The following is a 21959-nucleotide window of genomic DNA, read 5'->3' on the forward strand; positions in this document are numbered from 1 at the left end:
GTACGGCCTTACACAGAGGACATGGTCCTTGAGTTAGGGTGCAGCTTTTATCAGCTTTTACACTTTGTCTAAAACATGTCCACTCAGAGGTACATCCAATCTGTGGTTTAGACTGAGGTGGGTGTATCTTTGAGTAGCCATGTCCACAGACTTAACATGAAAACGTCTTGGTCTCTGTCTGCACTCAGTGGTGCCCCCTGTTGCACTACTCACCAATGACGGCTTCCCACTTCCCATTGGCCTGAGTGACCTCATAGGCGCAGCGCATCTCACTAAAGGACACACCTCCGATGATAAAGACCATGACACGTGGTCCAGTGCGGTACTCTCCAGGTGTCTTATTCTTGTGCCAGTGGCCATACCGAGCACTGTCAGAGCAGAAAGCAAAACAGGATTATATTATTTTTATGTTCAGAACAGTTCTGACAGGAACTAGTAAAAGAGATCATCCATCCATCCATTATCTATACCAAGGGCCTAACCAAAGTCCCAGGGATCAGCTGGAGCCTATCCCAGCACTCTTTGGGTGAAAGGCAGGGGTCCACCCTGGACAGGTCCCCAGTCCATCACAGGGCCACATAGAGACAAACAACCTCACACACTCACACTCACTCCTATGGGCAATTTAGAGTCACCAATCAACCTGACATACATGTTTTTGGACTGTGGGAGGAAACCAGAGTACCTGGAGAAAACCCACACAAGCACAGGGAGAACATGCAAACTCCACACAGGAAGGTCCCTGACGGGTTTCAAACCAGGAACCTTCTTGCTGAGAGGCAACAGTGCTCGGGGGTGAGAGAGCATATATCTCCTATATTGGCTTCTCTTCATTCCTCCCTGTAAAATCCAGAATATAATTTAAAATCTGTTTCCTCACATACAAAGCCCTTCATGATCAAGCTACTTCATACCTTTAAGACCTTATAAAAGTCCCAATAGAGCACTTCGTTCTCAGAGTGCAGGTCTACTTGTGGGTCTACTTGTGGCAGGCCCCAGAGTTTCCAAAAGTAGAATGGGAGGCAGACACCCTCTATACTTTTAAGGTTAGACTTAAAACTTTCCTTTTTGACAAAACGTATAGTAAGGGCTGTGCTCAGGTGACCCTGAGCCACCCCTTAGTTATACTGCTATAGGCCTAGACTGCCTGAGGACTTCCCATGGGTGCACTGAGATCCTCTTTCCTCTTCTCTCCCTCCCCTCTCCTCTCCTAGCTTTCATCGGACTAACCAACATGCATTCTAACATCATCCTCAACCGGGCTGTGTCTGTGTCAGTGGAGGAGGGACAGCAAATGAGGCAGGTCAATTTGTAATAGGATCTGAGGATCTGATGCTAAATCAATACCCACCACCAGCCTCCACACAGACTGGATTGTAGAGATTAGTGGGGCTCACTGTGGCCTCACCACTCCCTCCATAGACAAACACACATATTTGCATGTAAGCACAATGCGGAAACATTGATCACTTGTGTCCATGTGAGGCTGCTTAAAATTATGGTACCAGCACTGACATTCAAACTGATATCCATTATTTGATGAGACAGTCCAATTCAGTAGTGACTGTCTTGGTACTTTGTCTATTAAAAGACTTTTTTTTCATCCAGTTTGATGATATACTAATACACACAAGTCCAATTTTGCAGTTTTTTTTCCCTTACTGAAATTGAATAAACTATTTCATCTGCTGTGAGGGTAAAAATTTTTATGAATCCATAATTTGAAAAAATGCAGAGTAATCATTCTCAAAATGGATGCTTCTTGTCTGCGTCTGTATTGATGTTCTTCATCGATAAAACAATACAAAATAGTAAATAGTAGTAAATATACAAAAGGAGCGCTTGTTTTGCCTCCTGCATTCATCAGTGTCACCTCCCTGCTCTCAAGCACTGATCGGTTAGTGTCATCTGCTTTCCCAAATTACATTTGATCCAATACTGCTATGCACATATACATGCATACGTATGTGTGTGTGTACCTGACTGCAGTGGTGCTGAAGGAGGCAGAGGAGCGGGTGGAGATGTAGGGGTAGTGCTTGGTGTCCAGCTTATCATCAATAGCATCCTGCAGAGGGACAAAAAGACAAAACACATTTGTCAGCAATATTGTCTGCCTAGTACAGACACACAAACGCGTTTCAATAGGGGCTTCACTGTTACGTCCCGTCTCTTAGCAACCATGTGAGGCTCTATCATGGATGTCCATCAGAGGATTGACTTTGCATAAATAAGGGGGTAAATGTAGTAGATAACAGGCTGGTAATACAGATGTGTGTGGCTGTGGTACAGTATCTCGATTCAAAGGTAAATAACTCTTGCATGAATTACTGTGTTGATCTGGGGTTCCCAATTCAGGACTGCTAGATGATCAAAATAAGCACATCTACAATGAAAATGTTTTGGATACTGAAAGTTGGAATCTCCCAATATAGCTGCTGGATAACAGGCTAAACAAGGCCTCCTTTTCCTGCAAACACACCTCCATGATGTCCTTGACCAGTGGTGTCCAGCGGGACAGCTGATAGGTCTGCTCGCTCACTCGCTCCTTCCTGTCCAATTTCTTTCCTCGGCGGAGGGTGGACTGATGACAGAAAAAACAGACAATGAGGGAGAACGGTCAGGTGTCAGATTTACTCTTCTAAAACACAAAGTACTCTAGAAGCAAAGAGCAACATTCAGGACGAACATAGAAAGTGCATTAATAATTATAATCACCTAGGTGTCTTTCATATTCATCTACCACAATCCTGTCATGCACTTAGTAACCACAGCACTGAAGCACTGCTCAGTGTAAACGAATGCTACATGTCATGTCAGAATCTTTTTTGGGGTTGTTTTCTTTGATACCGACAACCACTGATTTTAGTATAACAAATAATGTATCTTGCAAAAACCCTTGCTCGAGGTAATCCATTATAGTCGTACTTAGTCACCTTTATTTTCTGACAAGGTTATGTTACTGTTGAGTGACAAAGTGTTTGAAGATGGTGCATTCATGTTTTGGATGAAAGCTCAGACTTCTGAAGCGTAAGTGCTTGTACTGTCTGATTTGGGTCGTTTTCTTGAAAATGTTGCTTGTTTGCAAATTAAAAAAATTGCATCTTACATCTGTGATGATGGGGACGCCCAGGTGAGCCATGTTGGTGATAATCTCACTGTCCTCTGGAGGGATCTGAGCATGCTGGATCAGCTTGTTCAAGTTCTCTTCCGTAATGCCTAATCACACACACACACACACACACACACACACACACACACACACAAGCCATATCTTATAAAAAATGTACCAATTGTATGTTTAGTTTCAATATGGTCAGTCTGTTCTGGGATGAAGGGGAACGCATGTTTCTCATCTTGAATGTACAAAAATAAAATCACTTCCGTAAAACTCAACCTTTGGTTGTTATCACTGGATCATAGAAGTCTTACACGCCTCGTTTCTGTACTTTTTTTCTGTCTTGATGAGATGTGAAACAAGCTTGTGTTGGACGGGTTGTCCACCTCCTCTTTATGAAGGTTTAACATTGTGTATATTTGGACACTTCACATGGTATTTTGGGTTCACATATCTGTCTTGGTAACAAATCTGTGTTTGTGAGATGGAGTATATGTCTTTGTTTGCTGAGATTGTTTTGTCTTTAATAAGTTAACATTAAGGGGTTCTGCTGCTCTAATTGATGATTAATTTCATCTGTTTCCTTGTTGAAACATCACAGCCCATTAGCTGTAAGTGATATATTAGGATGTGGCATTGGATTTTTTAAAAATATTTTTTAGATTGTGACTTGATGAAGAACCAGAATGGATCAAAATGTTATTTAATAAATTTCAGGTTTTGGAGTGAGTGTGTTATCTTTCTGTAGTTAAGTCATTTGATAGTTATATGCACCTACAGAAGGGATGTGCATATAATTATGTATTTATCTTTTTAAAAAACTGAATACCTGAACTAATAACAAAGAGTATAAATCTTTATTTACTTATATTCATTATTATAATGATAATTACGACAAAACAAGGAAAACAAAAAAGCTTGTACTGTCTTCCTTACCATTCTTGAGGAAAATGTAGAGGAGGATGATGCGAATCTTATCGTATGTGCTGACGTTGGCATCTAACAGGATGGGCACAATAGCCCTCATGGGGTCTTTGATCTTCTCGCCCTCAGCGTCTGTTCCCATAGCCAAATCCTGAAGCAAAGGTCTCAGGTCTTATACAATGTTTGTCATTTAAAAATGTCTCAGGGTCACATTCTTACCTTAAAAACTCAAATACATGTTTCCCCGAGATTGGAAAACATGTTATTTTAAGTAACAATTGCCAGTGGAAGCAGAGATCAATGTATAATTTATCACGGTGCAAGAAGCTTTTGCCAAAATCTATTCTGCAGTATTAAGTTGTGAAATGGCACATCTATATTTCATTTTTGACAGTTTCCACGTTCATCTTGATTTGTTATTGTTCCCTCTCCTCTTACCTGTTCCACACGGCACAGCTTGTCTACTGTTCCCTGGTAATGCTTCATACAGTCCTCGGCCAGCTGCAGGTGAGTGGAGTACTGGAAGAGACACGCAACACACAGAGTTAGCACACACACTCACACACACAAGAAAACTGCACACCTGCATAGGAGCACACACCTTGCTGAGCTCCTTCTGGTACTGAGGCATCTTCTTCAGCATCTGGGACAGATCCCTCATTGTAGTCTGTTGAGAAAAAAATGAAACACTTTTACATAATTCCAGCCAATAAATTCAAATTCATTCAAAATGAGATTTTAGCCTAATCACAGACCAACCAGTGGCCACTACATCACAAATAATTGTAAAATAAAAGTAGAACATCTCAAAACATGGAGCAGTTCTGGCCTTAAAAGTATCTGAAAACCAACTATATCTAATTTCATAGTTGTGAATTATGAATTTACAGTTATCTTGTTTTCAAGTTTGCCCTTTGCTACAAATGACCATAAAAACCAAATATAAATAAATTGTCATGATTCATTTTGTTTCATCTACCAAATGATGCTGACTATATTACAGCCCATCTAAAGCTTACTAATTAACCTGTTATATCTTAATCCATATAACAAAGTTAAAAATGACCAGGTCCAGGCTGTTTCAGCTCTTTATACTACACTAATCAGTTCCATCTATAATACAGAGACATGGGATAAATTTTCTTCTAACAGTCATATTCCTTTAAAATGTAAAGTAGCTCTTCGGCCGCAGATCAACGTCTCCTTTAGCAGCTTCCTCTTTACCTTCTCTCCGGTGTTCATCCTCTTGCTGGAAGAAAACTCCTTCAGCTGGCGTGTCACTTCCCTAATGACAAAAAGCAAACCGCAAAGCACCAGCAGGAGCATATGAGAGAAATGTTATCTCAGTTCAGTATGAAAAAAATAGATAAAGGCGTATTTAATGTACTCACTGGGACACCTCAGCTATGTGTTTGTGTCTCAGGCTCACCCACAGGTCATCGTCTTCATGCAGAAGTACCTCTTTCTCACGAGAGTCTCCGATGCCACTGGTCTCATACCTGAAGAAGAACGAGATTAGCAAAAGCTGAGAATTCAAATTATTTTGACGAAGAATCACAAGTGAAGTTATATTAAATTGTTGCTTATTGTAGCTTATACTTAATCCTTCAATAAAACTAAAACATAGGCTTTACTAGTTTTTTCACGCAGATTTTTTTAAAATGTGTTTTGTTTTTCGCACTTGTAGACGTCATTTTCGATGGGCAGCAGGTCATAGCCCATGGCCTGGAAGGTGAGCTCATGCAGGACAGGTGAGACAGGGTCAAATGCCCTGTCCAGGATGATCAGCTGGGAACGAGCCTTATCTGGACCCTACAGAGAGAGAAAGAGAGGGAGACAAGCAGAAACAGGAAGGAAGGAGCCCAAAGAAGCAATAAATTAAACATATAGTGTAATTCTGAAGTACATTATCTGTAATTTCACTGTACAACAAATCAGAAAATGTAATTCTCCTCTGCTCACCTCTCCCATTGTGGGGTCATCTGCCTTGTAGGCATCCAGTTTGTCCTGAACCAGCTGGGCCAGGGTGGCATTGTCCTTGTACTCCCTAACAGAATGACAGACAGATGGGTAGATGGTCAGATGGACAGATAAATAGAAGCATGTGAAGTCCGACGTAAACGTGAAGAACCAAAGAACCACTTTAACAACTTTTATGTCCAAATAAGCAATAAGCTATTTTATTTCATGCTTGTTTATGACACCAGCCTGGCTACATCTCATTAGCTCCCCCTGCATCTCACCCTCGGTATCTGACTGCAGGGTACTCCTTCAGGGTGGCACAGAGTGTGGCCAACTGCTCAGCCAGCCTCTCCATCACCGGGTTCTTCAGCTGGGTCTTATGTGGGCTGTAGAAACTGTGAAAGGCATCTGGATTGTCCAGAGAGTACACCTGCACACAAATACGCAGACATACTGTATAAACGTTGCTTCAATGCAACAGATTCTTCCCATTCTACTTTAGCTGACTTAAGATCTAAGATTTTCTCTAGTCACTTCTTTTCTAATGTCATTTGTGACATGTTGCTGCTGCCTGACTTTGACTTTTGAACAATTTAAGGGGACATGACAACAGATTTTTGATATCACAGAATGTCCTGCTGCACCGTGTAAACAATGGACAGACAATATGTTATTATACTGTAAACAAACAGCTGATTTACATATTCTCTGCTCATCTATTTTCTCCTTTCCTCTCCTCTTCTTTTGTCATGCTCTTGCCTCAACTCTTCTTTCATGTCTTTACAAATTTTTGTTTTCTTGCCTTTAATTCTCTTCTGTCATGTCCTTTTTCCTCCTCCTTTATATCCATGTCCTCATCTTTCTTCTTCTCTTTTAAACTTCTGTCCTGTTACCTCTCCTTGTGCTTCCTTGTTTCCCCTCCCTTTTATTTTCCTCCTCTCCTCTTTCATTTTCTTCTTCTGCTCATCTTTTATATCTACTCTCTTCCTTATCTTATCTCCTTGACTACTTTCCTCTTCTGTTTCCTCTCCTTTAATGCTTCATCTCCATTCCCTTTCATTTGTGTGTTTCTTCCCCTTCCCTTGTCTAATCTTCTCTTCTCTCCTCTGCTTTCCTTGTTTCTACTTCATCGGTTTCCTCTTCTATTATCTCCTCTCCTGCAATCACGCACTACCACTCCCTCCTCCCACCCCATCTGTCCACAGTCACATGACCACACTTCTTCTGCAGAAGGGTCCCTGCCGTAGCCTGGTCGCTATTGGCTACCGCCTTCTCTCTGGATCCTGACTCATCCAATAGAGAAAGAGAATCGGACTGTGGGTGGGGCTATAAGGCAGCACTTAGCCTGGAGCAGAAAACCACTGACTCTGACTTAATCATAGTGACAGGAAGGGAATAAGGGACTGTGGACCAAGCAGCATCTTTAGATAGTGACAGAGAAAAGGATGGACAGAGGGAGAGATGTGGCAGTTAGAGAGACAGTGACACAACATTTAAAAATGTGGCTGGAGGAAAGGAAAGATTAAATACAAATAAGAAGAAAAATAAAAAGCTTGATGCAGAGGAGTGACAGAGACAGCACAAGCAATGTCGACGTGCAAAGGCAGGGATGGAGGAATGGCGGGATAGAAAACACATAGAGAGAGAGAGAGTGAGAGAGGGAGGGATGAGGAGAAAACAGTGGAAGGAAAAATTAGGAAATTTAGAAAAGGATTTAGCAAAGGTGGAGAAGCAGGTGGAAGGGAGGGAAGGCAACCCGACAAATGTGAGTGTTTTTGGAACAGTCGGGCAATAAACAACGACGGGTGAGTTGGCAGGATTGTGTCAAGCCACCACCACAAACCATATACTCGCTCTTACTATTCCTGTGTCCGTCCTTTGCACCATCTCTCTCCTCCCACCTCTCCTAATCGATCTCTCCGTGCACTTGCTTGAGCTTTCTATCTCTGGATCTTTCTCTATCTCTCACAGCCACTAACAAACAGTAAAAGTGAAGCAGTCTTCATTCACTGTCACGATGACAAACCAAGGACCTGATGCATAAGTTAACAAAAACAGAAATGCCAATGCTTTTTGTCAGATTCATAAAGCAATTTGAATGCATGGTTGTGCTTTATATATCACTGTGAAACTGGGTGCATGTTTACAAGCTTGGTTTTAGCTTCTACAGTTAATCATGGGGCTCACAGACTCTGACAGCACAGACAATGGGCTTTTAAAAAAGGGTGACTGGCTGAGAAGATATACAGTTTTAGTGATTGTCTCATCAGAGAGGTCCTCTAAAAGCACCGCAGCAGTTGTCCCCATGGAAAAGCAAAACACAAAGCTGGATCTTTACCTGAGACTCGTAGGGCAAGAAGGCGATGTTGATCTCCGTCAGAGTCTTGGTGACTTTGGAAGCACGGCTCTTCACCAGCTCATTGAACAGAGGATCAGGGCAGGCTGGAAAAAACATAAATAAGAAACAACAATATAGCACTTATGGCTAATTATTTGCTATATGATAAGATTAAATTAAAAAAAAACTGTAAAAGCTAACTGTGGCATTGTGAGAACTCGGAAAACAGTGCCACCAAATAATATTAAATATTATTAAAAGATATTAAAATATTATTAGAATAGAAAAGAGGTCCAAAACCTAAAGCTACAAGTGATGTATATACTCACAATCAGTGAAGAAAACATGGGCTGCCTTGTATTTAGCTGAATGAGGGTCTTTGAAGTCTGCAATGAGGGTGTGGACAGACTGAAGAAAGAGAAACAGACGTCAGACTGAAATGTTCAGATCAGTGTGTTGATTCCAGTACAGGAGCATGGATGTGTACAATTACAGTAAATTCAATGAAGATTCATTTCCAGATCAAATATATGTCACAAAGGCAGTTACACTAAAAGGGTGACAGCTTAACCTAAATCAGTAACTGGCCAAAAGAGGAAAATAAAAAAATAAACACAATTAATCCCGTGTTTAATTTCTTTATATGATTCTCACCTTTACCATTATACTTTACTGTTAAATTTGATCTAATCTCATCATATACTTTAATTAGAAGTTGCAAAAGTTTTTTCTTTCTTTTGTCACTCTATACTATGTAGTAATGTGCAAACCATATGTTATCTTTTCCACAGCATATTATAATATTGACAGTAGATATAACCTGCTGTGGTAACACGTAATGTTGCCCATAAATCAAATACGGGTTTGAGAGCAAAACAGAGCCAAAGAGAGATAGTTGTCTGTGTTTGGACATATAACAGCTTCTGTTCTCTGTGCTAAAACACAGACACACCTCTAAACACACACTGTGAATGAGACAGAGAGAAACAGCACGTTCACCTTTTCTGTGGGCGTAATCAGGTAAATGGCCTCCAGGCTGGGAAGAGGCTCTCGTCGCTTATTGATATCTTCCACAACTATAAGAACAGAATCAAAACATATGTGAGACATAAATGTACGCAGTTACAGAGGTACATATACACACCAAAAAAAACCCAGTATGGAGAAAGGGTAGATGTGATCATCCTTACTCGTGATGCCCTCTGTCATGATGTCTGTCATCTTGCAGCAGGACGACAACATCCTCATGCTCAGCTGGTCCACAATCAGCGCCTGGGAACAGAGAAGACAGTAAATATACAGGTTATTACTTATATTACACGTGGCTAGCAATAAAACAAAAGCTCTACATTATGTACACTGAGGTAATTTGATTTTCTTGACACTTGTGGGAACCTGAATGTCTCTAGCTGGCTTGTATGTTTCACTGATTTCAATTGTCTGTTTTATTTTCATGTTTAAAACTGTAAAAAACAAAGAATAGAGTTAATTGAAGTGAAGCACATTTATTAGTGCTAGCTTTTGTTTTTTCACCTGCATTACAGTACCAACTCATATGCTATACACATTGTTTTTCTTTACTTGTTCATTACATGTGTATAGTGTCTTTTTCATGCATTGCTTTGTACTTTGTGATTGTCTGGAAAACTCTGCATTAATCAACAGAAAAGCCGCACAGCTTCAATCACATCTGATTTGTGAGACTGATTCCAGGGCCCTAAAAATATTTGACTGATGGATAATTTGGCATGGGCAGTGGTTAGCACTGTTGCCTCACAGCAAGAAGGGTCAGGGTTCACAACCCATCAGGGGCCTTTCTGTGTGGAGTTTGCATGTTCTCCCTGTGCTTGTGTGGGTTTTCTCCAGGTACTCTGGTTTCCTCCCACAGTCCAAAAACATGTATGTCAGGTTGATTGGTGACTCTAAATTGCCCATAGGAGTGAGTGTGAGTGTGTGAGGTTGTTTGTCTCTATGTGGCCCTGTGATGGACTGGTGACCTGTCCAGGGTGGACCCCTGCCTTTCACCCACAGAGAGCTGGGATAGGCTCCAGCAGGTCCCTGTGACCCTGGTTAAGGAATAAGGGGGTATAGATGATGGATGGAGGGATGGATGGATAATTTGGCTGCATCCTTTGCATTCACTCAAAGAAATGGGAGATCTTCCATCACCGAAAGCAAGTTAGACTTCTATCCAACTGCATTAAGTCAATATTGTCATTTTCCATTATATATAAGGTAGAATATATAATTTCAGCCAAAAACCTTCTGCAAATTGTAGTTCTTCTTTACCTTGAAAAGTCTCTGTTCATAAATAGTTAATAAGGAGCTCAAATGAGTACATTTTTAGACATTAATTAATCTTAGTAATTCTCATACCTTAAATTCTTTTATATGATTTGTGTCACCAAATGCTTGATGTACCTAAAAAGCAGGCTACTGGTTTAGTTTATGGGCACTTTGTAATTACAGCTCCAGCACTGATGATTAGAAACTGTATTATCTCAAAACACATAGATTTAAACAAATGTCCATGAAGGCTATTCTGCAGATTTCATAATGTCTCTGATGGCAGATATTCAAAGATTGGACAGAGATGGAAATTCAGCCCAGTCCTAAAGCAGTTCCTCCCTAATGCAAACCTCTTACCTTCCATTCTCCCTTCTTCTTCACCTTCTTGATTACATCGTTCATAATCTCTGTAAAAGAAAATGAACATCATCAGATAGGCATCACAACACAAATGTAGACAGATGCCATTAGTCATACTTTGAAATGTCAAAAAAAAAAAACTAACTTAGAATCTAAAATCCTCCAAAAAGCTTCAGAGATCATTAGCATGTGTTAATATAACATAGAAACTGTTGGGGAAGTGGTTTGCAGTGATCTCAAAGGTCCACAGAGAAAAAAAAAATCCTATCCACAGAGAGGTTAAGGCACAATGGTTGTGTTTTTGTCACAATACTGATATTGACCTAATCAGTGTGCCAACTATCTGCCAGCTGCATTAGGATAAATCCATTTAGGGTGCATTACTGTTTAACATCATGTTGGATCACTGTGAACATAAACCGCTAAGCCCAACGGCCCCAGCCAAAACCTGAGGTCACACAGATGGATTATCACAGATTAAAGAGAACTCACACAGAAAAAAACACACACTAAATAAAGATCCCACTTGTGTTTTCTGCCTCCAAAACCACCACAAGTACATTCTTCTAGGTGATATGCTGCAGATAAAAGGTGCTGATTGGCTCTTTTCAGCCATTTGAGAGGGATGAGCTACGAACCACCAACGCCATAAATAGATAGGATGGAAGGAAGGACAGACAGAAACACAGGAGAAAGGAAAAAATGAATACAGTAGATTGGATTAAAGCATAAGTAGACAACAACATTTAAGTCATTTGTTTATGTAAGTTGTGTGTGCAAAAGTAGCAGGTCTACATCTTCATCAAAAAGTCACAAATCACTTCTGAAAAAACTTTTCATTTATAACTCAAATCCATCAATTATGTATATAACTCAGTGTTATGTTGTTAAAAAAATACAAAATGGTGCCTTAAAAGCAGACCTTGTACTGTAAGTGACTGAAATTTGACCGAGTGAATCCAAATATGGAGACAGACACAGGCCTGCACCTCCTGTGAGTCAGGAGAACTGTATCTGACCTCCTGTGGGACTCATGATCTTGGAATAGAAGGGATATTATTCTCACTGAAAGACAGAGAGATTCCCTGACTCAGCTTCAGACTATTTCCAGCATCTTCTGTGTCCTGTTCTGTGAGTTGCTGTGTCAGCAAAGCAGCAGAGCCAATACAAACCAAAGCAACAAAAACAATGTACTTTTATTATTAGGGAGCCAGTAATATAACTGGAGCTGTTGACAAACCAGAGCTAAATGCTCAAAGAAACAGTTGTAAAATTAAACACAGCAGATTCACTTTCAGTCCTAATAAGCCGACTGGTTGTTATTCCAGCAGCAGCTCCAGGATACAGGATAAGACAGTTCCACCAACAAAGCAGCAGCTGGGATATCCGCTACATGTTTACCCTTTTCCTCTGCTGAAGCTGATGTGTTTCCTCTAGTTCTGTGCTGCAGCAGTTTTCTGATAAAAGCAGCTCCAGCCATTCAGCAGGCGTAGCTATGATGTGTTTTATTTGTCAGGTGTACAGTAATCTGTATGCAACTTTAACTATTGTGTGAAATCTTTGATCCTAATTCTTTCTGTGTTATTTTTCTGCTGGTTAATGTAAAAGTGTTTTGGATGAACGGGAAAGGAAATAAAATATCCTGATCTTTTTTTAAGCTATTACCTAATTCCTGTCTTTCACCTCCCGGAACGCGACATTCACAGAATCAACATTGTGAATAATGTGATAATAAAATAGTCAAGTGACCACTGCACACTCTTGAAACTTAAGAGTGGGAATGAAGATCAAAATCACATCAGAAGACAACAGCGGATTTTTCCCTTCTGACGTCATGGCAGCGGCACAACAATACGAGAAGACAGCAGCCGGACAGAAGAGAAAGGACCTGAACAAACAGTGCAACAGCTGTGTCAACCAAACAGGCAGCGTGGCACACACACACAGACACACACACACACAACCAGTTCAGACACATCATCCTCATGTCAGAACTGAAAAGAAAACGAAGGCAAATCAAAGGCACGACAAGGTTAATTTGTCAAACCTAATCTACAAATATAAACATAAACATAAGCTACACTGTGAGATGTATATATATATACACCTTTCACCTATGAGTTCATATATATATCATATATAAAAAAAATATATATATGTATATATATATATATATATATATATATTTTTTTTTTTTTTTTTTAATTCAAAAAGTGAAATTTTAGCTTTTGCAATGTAAGCACACCAAGCAATTTCCTTTTTGCTTGTTCTTGCTGCTTTCATGATCACACCATATGTCGTTCCCCTATTTGTCTTTCAATAACAGCTGATTCAATTCATAGATAGCATTCTTGGATAGACTGCAGTTCCCTTAAAAATGTGGAAAGAGGAGGAAATAAACTAACAAATGCCAATGAAATTAAGAATGGTAAGTGACTAAGGATTTCCTTGACAGACGCAACAAATGGACCATACTCAGTGAGCATTTTACTCATGACAACAACATTTAGGCACAATAAGAAACAGTATGATGTTTTAGTCTAAATGATGCAGCTCATTAGGTCAGTGTAAATTCCTCCAGCAGCCTCAACTCCACACATTATGCGGCAGTGACAAGCTGACAGTTTCTCCCCTTGCTCCGTGGTTCTCGCCCCTTCAGGGACTTTCACCTATGAGTTCATGACCCATATTTTTCTCTGGATTTCAGCTTTGCAGTAGCGTCACTCCCAAGAGAATCTGGCACCACTGAACTTAAAGGGACAGGCATCTGTTTCAGCAGAGTTGCCACTGAAATACAACAGCCTTCAGCATGGCTCAGCTCAGAGACTTTTTTTGATTCTGTCAAAAAAACAAAACAAAACAAAAAAAAAACACTTCAGGCTTTAGGACATCCAGTTAAAAGCAACCATTGTAAAAAACTAAGAAAAAAGAAGTCAGGTCCTATCACAGCTAATATCAATTAAACTATGTCAATAAGAGATGCAGCATAGTGAGGCTCTAAGGACAGAAGCTGTCTGCTATATAGATTGTAAAGCCCCTTGAGGGGAATTTGTGACTTGTGATATTGTGATATTGATATGGAAAAAAACTTGCAATAGACAAAATGAGTTTATAGTAGAGGTAACATGATTTATCAATTTGTTGATCAAACAACAGATCACAATATTCCACAGATTAATTACGTAGAACAATCAATAGTTGCCTCCCATGTGTAAATGTTGACATGTATGTATTAAATTGTTGGAACTCAGTTTTATGAAGCAGTTAACTCATTTGAAATTAAATTGATTCAAGCCCACCAAGAAATCCTCCTGTCATCAAATGCTGTGTTAATGGCAGTGGAATGACCTGTCACCGTTTTGGCAGTACGTTGAATAAATCTCATGTAGTCTACTCAACACAACCTGAAACCTGAACAAACTGAGTGGACTGGACAGCGCCCTTAAGCATCATTCAACATGAGCACAACAACACAGCACGAATCAACATGGTAACGCATTTTGAACGCCTCAAGGTGCCAGATTATCACCTACTGACCAGCAAACATGGTCACCCATGGTAAGATGTATAAAAACTAGAGTGGCTTGGTCACCACTGTATATTTCACACACAAAATGCCACTTAACATTTTAAAAATGCTGCAAAGATATACACTTCTCTCATGTTTTCTTATAATCATGTCAACAACAGCAGTTAACATAATTATTCGTTAAATATCTATCATTGCTATTATACTCCCAGTGAAAGTATAATGTCTGCTAATACTGTAGAAGAAATTCAACACCCATGATATAAAGAAACTGTTTCTTGAATATAAGAGCACATATTTTGAAATTTTCATCTCATTTGATTATGTAAGTACTGACCTATTTAAGTCAAGCTTCTCAAAACAGCAAGAGCAGTGGTTCTTTGTTTTCACATTTATGGTTCAACACTTGTTCTCCGAATTCATTAAGTATATATAAGTATATAAAGTGGCAATAAAGACATATTAATGAGACATAGCAAGGAAGGATATCAGGGGCAGTTCGAGGATTTCATCCTTAGGGGGGCTTAGCCCTGACTATTGTTGCTGATAACACTACCTACCTTCTATAACCACCTAGGCGTCGTTTCAGCCTCCGGCTGACATACAGCACAAGCCATTGCACTTCTAAGGAAGGGCTATCATGCATGTGCAAATAGCAAAGAGAATAAAAAATAAATAAATTTTTTAAAAACTCAGATCTTTTTTTTTAAATCGACATTGCATTTCTTAGTTGTTTTCATGTTTATTTTAAAAAGTAAAAATTATGCATTCAATAAATTTTGGTAGTTTGATAATTAACCGTTCGAGGGGGGCTGAAATGACAGACACAAAGGGTCTAGAACCAGCCCTGAACGATATAGTATATGAGAGAATTTTCCCATAAAATCAGTGAATTATTCTTGTTGTCCCACATTGCAGTCAGAGGTGTTTTCACTACTGTATCCAATCAAATGTAATTTGGTGCTACTAGCTCACTCCTACCATCAGTCACTCGGGTCATCTGCACTTGTGGGTCAAAGTATTTAGCAGAGCGCCAGTGTGTGTTTAAATGTCAGATAGTTTCCAAAAGAGCGTTGCTTTGTCTTATTTACTAATTTCTCCATCATCCTCTGCCTCCTGACATAACGCAAGTGACAAAGGTGTAGGAAAAGGCCAACAGCCCACTGCCAGATCACTGTGATTTTCCAGCCCACATGCTCATTACAGCACACACATTACCAGCAATAAAGTAAAATCACTGCATGATTTTATTAAATCCCTTCTGTAATTATAACAAACATTTTTAATCTGAAATTGCCTCAAGATTACTGAAACTAGAGATGATCTGACTGTCATTTATAACATTTAGTTAAAAAACTAATTCCCCAGGAAAAGGGTCACAAAGGGTCACAGCTTATTCATGTTATTAAACTGATTAATCAGCTATATTTAAAGCAATGACATGATTCATAAATTCAAAGATGTTTAGTTTCTGTTTTTAAGTCCTGTACAGCAGCTAACCAGAGAGATCAGATTTAAGTGAGGCTGTGGAACACAAAAAGAGGGCAATGAAAATGGCAGACAGTATATAATAGACTGTGAGCAAGCACTGCAAGAGATGTGTTGTGCCGCAGGCTGCAGTGACCTGACTGGAGCTCTGTCCAAAGCTCACAGTGTTGTGCAGTCTCCTCCAGTTTAGTTATGCTGCTTAATATCCAGCATAAAAGCCAAAATCAGCAGCATTTTGCAAATTTAATCATTTCCCCCTTGTTTTCGGTGCTGGAGGGCAAGAGCATCTTGGCTGATGCTACTTGGTACTTGAACTGTAATGGTCTTCTACGTGTTGCTGTATCTGTAACACTGTAAATACGTCTCCACTGTATGTGTCTGTAGGTAGACACGCGGAGGATGGAGCGCGGTCACGTGTTGCTCATAAGATGTGGGAGGAAGAGGACGACTGCCAGCTCTGACACAGCACTCTTCCTCACTGAAAGCGAAGGTGAATTCATTAAGATTACTGTACGAGCCACTGTGACCCTACATTAGAGTGCTCTAGTCCAGCCAGCCCTTCGTGCTCTATAACCACAGTGACATGACATTTCAGCATGGATTTATGTGTTTGTGTGTGTGCAGTGTGCATGTGTATTTGTTGTGTGTGTGTGCTTTACACACACACCCAGGGGCGTCAGGCACTGCGCCACTCAACCCAGATGAGTGCGTGACGCTCTGATTCAGTACTACTTCCAAAGTCTATAACAGTTACGGTGTGTACGTGCACGTGTGTGTGTGTGTGTGCGTGCGTCTTTCTCTGTTCCACCTTCCTCGTTCCTTCTCTTCACAAAGCCCTCTACAGAGAAGATGAAATACACACCAGCATGCTCACAGAAACCCCAAAGAAAGAGTGGACTTACTCACCACAGCCATTCAGATACATGAAGGAATAAGTCGGCTTTTGGGAAATGTGCTAATTTACTTCAATGAGCAAGAGTGACATCAATCTCAAATCTGTGTATATGTGTTACACACAAAGTTGGAGAATTAAAAACGTTATATAGGTACTAGCTGTTTCCTCTGCTTCCTGTTATTATGCTAAGCTAGGCTAACTATGTCCTGATACCAGCTAATTACTTAACACACATGATATGACAGTGGTCTCAATTTCCTCATCTATTACCTGATAGGAAAGCAAAAGAGTGCATTCCCCAACTGTCAGATTAGTACTGGTTTTAAAGTCTTGCAATAAGAGACGAGATGAAAAAAAAAACAGGCTACAATACTCACACTCATCATATTCATACCCAGTCCTACACACCACTTAATGGCATCTTTCAACAGAGGCCTTAGATCATTTCAAGTCTAGATGTCAAACCCCTATGTCTGTATTCATTAACTGTCTCTTCTACTGTCAAATCAAGGCAAAATGCACAAAACAATTAAATAACAGAGCTCATGTGCACAGTGTAGCTGTTACAGACACTCTAAAAAGCCACTAAATTAAATCGCACCCAGTGACTTCTTAGTCCAGGTGACTTCTTAGTCCAGGTGACTTCTTAGTCACCTGGATGAAAACAGTCCAGTAACTGTGACTCATATTATTATTTTTAGTCTTCAGACTTACTGTTGACACAATATATTATTTACGTTATTGTATGATATAATACGCTATTACTGGCACAATAATTATTCAACCATTTTCATGGTCTAAACCTTTAACTTAGTCTGGGTATATTCTGGGATCTTTTATCTTATCACTACAGTGATTGTTTATGCTGAATGCTTGGTGTCAATTTAACAGCAGTGTATGTGCAGTGAACCTCATGAGCCTGAACAGCAGCACCTAGGTAGAAAATGAATGAAAGTAGGGAACATATGTATTTGTCTGAGGACAGATAAATCCCATCATACTTTGGGATTTGCAAGATTCTTGCAGAAACAGATATTCCTATCTGTTATTTTATTTATAGTTTCTTAATTTATTTTGTTGTTGTTATTGTTGCATATTATTTATTAACCTAATTAATCTATCATGATAGAAAGTCACATACAATATACTGTGATACAGGATTTTATACACATAGGCCACCTCTTAATGACTGAATGAACAATTGAAAGTTTGACATGATTCCTTGTCTAGTGCAATAACATGTCAAGTAAACAGTATTGCTTCTTTTCAGCCACTAGGTTTGCTGTGCTCCGGTTTTAACAATCTGTGCAGCCACGCCATTGATAAATAAATATCTTCCACTTCAGGTTGTTGCTGACTGGTGACAACCTTGTCATTCAGACCTTTTTTCCTTCTGCTGCTCTCTGAGATTGATGCAGTCATAAAATGGGAATGTGAAGCCCTGCTTGCTACCCATCCCCCTCCTTCATCCTGGCCGCTATATCCACTGCTGCAGAGAGGACCCATGATGGTGTCGTCCTCCCTCTCTGCCCTCACCACCCCCACCAATCCCATCCCAGTTTCACCTCAGCCAAACAGAGCACAGGTGTTGCCTGCTGCGTGCCTGTCTTTACCTACTGGGAAATATGCTGACATTGTTCTGGAAGAAACCATCTATTCAACACTGACGGCCTGCCTGTGCCTTTACAAACTGAGCTAAGGCATTAATAATTTAATAACACAGAACCTATACAAGAATATTTGTCATGTGTTGTGTACTGTGTAATCTTCACAGTGCATAAATAATATTTGTTATCAAATTTCAGCATGATCACCTTGAATCAAAAAGGTTGTTATATAACAGGTAAATCTTATTTCAGTGACTATCAATGGTACTAATACAAATTCTCATGATGACCTCATTATAGCACAAGAGCTAAGCAAAAGGTCTTAACTCACCTATCCAAATAAAAAAAATTGGCTCTAACTCCACAGCAAGTCTGGGTGATAAATAAATATCATCACTGAAATTAATATATTATAGTCACATCATGTGATTGATTTACAACATTTAATTATTCTAATCAATTCCTCCAAGGACATTAATAGTCAATAAAGTTTTGGTTAAGACATGGACAGTTTTTAACCCTAGTAGCAGTGAAACACAGGTCCAGGATATAACTGTATATCTATATATATAATTGTTATTTTATATTATCGTGTAATAACATTGTAATTTTGGCTTCAAAGTGAATTCACTTTTTTTTTTTTTTTTTTTTTAGAGTTTGCAATCACCTCAGGCTCCATGTGAGAGCTCTGACTCTCAGGCAAAGCACAAACCTTTTCACCCCCTATCACATCACAGCTAAAATGAGTGTATGACTAGGAAGCTGGTTGTATATCTGTGAGACTGGTGAGACAGGGTGTGGGCCTAAAATATGCAGCAGAAAGCAAGACAAATACCAGACCATTAGAGAAAAGATGCGGCAATCTCCAATCTGCCAGTGAAAGTGACATTACAACACAACGACAGTGTGGATCTGAGTTAGTGAAACGTGAAACCAATCAATAAGCTCAGCAACAGATAAATGAAGCAAATCCTGCACCACGGCCAGGGCACGTCCCCAAAGCCGAGGAAAGCGTGCAGCTGAACAAATAACAGAAAAGAGACGTGGCCTCACATGCAGTGGTCTCTATGCGCCTTAACTTCACTACACAGGCCTGCGTGATTTGCACTCAGTTGACTCTGGTGGGGAGAATCGAGCTGCGCCTCCACGTCCAGGCCTGCATCAACACCACAACCCGACACTGCTGAAGCATCAGCTGAAATAAACGACTCTAAATGACAAACACCTGATACCTAACAGTCGAGTCTACACTGTACTAAAGATGCAGGCTTACACAGGCTGAGTGTGATCAGTGGCGCACCGCAACCAAAGGGCATGATGATTATGAAAGGGCACTCATTGATCGGCACTGGACAGTATGCGGAATTTTTCGGAAAGCGGCCTTTTTAGGCAACTTTCCCCTTTGGGATACAGTCCGCCATTAACGGGAAACAGAGCTGACAGCAGCTTGTTTCAGTTCTGAAGCGCTCCGGTTCAGAAAGGGTGTTTTACGCAACCGATTCATGCTCTGTCAGTGGGGTGAGGCACTGCTGAAATCAGGGAATCCCACGGTTGGAAGGTGTTAATTTCCAATCACTTTACAATGAACAGCATTACATTACACGATTTTCTATAATTAGCCAGCCGAGGCGTGAGAAGCAACTGTCCGCAGCACCTTGTAGCACAGCGTTCAGGCAAAACCAGTCTGCGATGCAGCTTCAATGCAGCGCGGATTACACCTGAAATAACCGCTGATTGAGGCAAAGGGCGTATGTAGGCTACATTTGGCTCGAGGCTTTCTGCATCCTGCTGATGAAGGATGGCTACTACTCTAGCACTAGGCTAATCACTGCTGGTTAAACCATTTTCAAGTCTCCGCCACTTGAAGAACAATTGCGCATCTACACCGCCGAAGTCTGGCGAGGCAGATCAGCCTCTGCAGGATATCTACAGCTCCCTCACTGCACGGCTGTGCTTTGCAATAGGATACAATGGAGCATCAACAGCACCACCTTCATCACCATCACCATCATCATCATCACCCAGCTGCACTAGCAGCCATCCGCATCCTGCTACACACACAACACACAAACACAACCGCAATCGCGCCCAGAGCGCAGCTCCACAGTGCAGGATCCCGTAGATGTAAAAATGATAATAATGATAATCATCTTACTTTCGCCGACCACCGCCTTTAACCCGATAGGTGCCATGATGCTGCTGAGTGTTGGACCGAGCGATCACCCTCTGCTTCCTCCCTCCTCTCTGTGTTCACCTCACCTCGCTGCGGAGGAGCCTCCAGTTGGAAACGTCACTGCGTATCCTTCCGCATCACCCCTCATTGGTGGGGGCTGCAACTGCGTTTTATTAATCTAAACAGCTGTTTACCACAGCCGCCCTGGATTATGGTGTTCACACTGTTTCATTTGCAGCCTTCTACTTGGGTTTAAGTCCCTACATTGTCTTTGTATTATTCCCGAAATCAAACATATGGTAAAACCTGGAATCCAAAAACATGCCAATTCAGTTGGTGTCTATGTGTAATGCATCGCATCAAATACCAGAGGATATGAAATCAGTCACTGTGTGTTTTCTTGTGTTGGGTGAATTCAGATAAGGGTGGAGACATGTGGACCTATGTTTGGTTTATTACACACAGCTGTCAAAAACAGGTTTTGTCTTCTAGACACAACACACAAAGCAGCACATCCTGTGAGACGTTGAGATCAGCCAATATTCTCCATTGTCCTTTTGTTAATTATTGAAATGATTAGTGGTTCATTGAATTTGCTGTTGAGCACATAACTAAGACATGGAAAGTTTCAGCAGCAGGTATTACTCCTGTAAATACTATATAGCCCAAGAGTAAATATTCTGTGATTACTACACTTTAATGTGGCCAAGGTAACAACTAACGAGAGTCATGTTAACTATGAACTCTGCCTTCGCTTATCATTATTTATGGGAATATTATGAGGATATTTGGTGAGTTTGACATTATTGTTTCTATCTCTTCACTGTGAGTCTCATCTATTACCGAAAATTCAAGCGACTAGTTGCGTTTCTGTGGCAGGTTGTGTGATGCGGGATGTGTGCGGTGGATCCAGGCCCGCCTCAACATTAAACTGTCGAGAGATAAACTCTCCACAAGGGGGCAGAATATATCTTTATTTAAGAAAACCCCCGAAACTGGGCATCATGGAAAAACCTTTCCCCTCACAGGGCAGATCCTATTCTGTCCTGGCCCCAGTTTTAAAATGAATTAAATCCACAATGGAAAACCATTTCAACCAAAACCACGTCGTTAAAGAAGGGTTTCTTAACACCACAGGGTTCGTGTCTTAAATGTCATTTTCATAAGTCATACATTTCAGACCGAATTAACTCTGGCTGCGCTGAATCAAGTCACACTCATACGCAGCAAATATTGAATATTGTTATTCTGTTAAGCTCATGGCTGTGGCCACACCCTT

At 40.4% G+C, this 21959-nt stretch overlaps 1 protein-coding gene across 4 annotated transcripts in view; it reads right to left on the minus strand.

Moving 5' to 3' along the window:
• Positions 1–20808, minus strand: part of stxbp1a (syntaxin binding protein 1a) — a 40479-nt gene extending 19671 nt beyond the window's left edge. For 3 of the 4 annotated variants that reach the window (XR_003295029.2, XR_003295028.2, XM_026297025.1), the window contains exons 1-18: positions 20663–20808; positions 10986–11035; positions 9530–9611; positions 9339–9415; positions 8669–8747; positions 8340–8443; positions 6283–6431; positions 6002–6086; positions 5721–5851; positions 5431–5538; positions 5264–5324; positions 4641–4706; positions 4478–4558; positions 4052–4190; positions 3107–3216; positions 2480–2581; positions 1980–2065; positions 214–368 (exon numbers count right to left, since the gene is read on the minus strand). Coding sequence is in view for 2 of the 4 variants with exons in the window: in XM_026297025.1 (XP_026152810.1) it covers positions 214–368; positions 1980–2065; positions 2480–2581; positions 3107–3216; positions 4052–4190; positions 4478–4558; positions 4641–4706; positions 5264–5324; positions 5431–5538; positions 5721–5851; positions 6002–6086; positions 6283–6431; positions 8340–8443; positions 8669–8747; positions 9339–9415; positions 9530–9611; positions 10986–11035; positions 20663–20699 (1702 nt within the window). In the remaining 2 variants the exon portion in view is untranslated. The remainder of the gene's footprint in view (positions 1–213; positions 369–1979; positions 2066–2479; positions 2582–3106; positions 3217–4051; positions 4191–4477; positions 4559–4640; positions 4707–5263; positions 5325–5430; positions 5539–5720; positions 5852–6001; positions 6087–6282; positions 6432–8339; positions 8444–8668; positions 8748–9338; positions 9416–9529; positions 9612–10985; positions 11036–20662) is intronic. The other variant, XM_033325467.1, reaches the window with a different exon arrangement.
• Between the last annotated feature and the right edge of the window lie 1151 nt (positions 20809–21959).

Source organism: Mastacembelus armatus, chromosome 12 (genome assembly GCF_900324485.2).
Source record: "Mastacembelus armatus chromosome 12, fMasArm1.2, whole genome shotgun sequence".
Classification (NCBI taxonomy): Eukaryota; Metazoa; Chordata; class Actinopteri; order Synbranchiformes; family Mastacembelidae; genus Mastacembelus; species Mastacembelus armatus.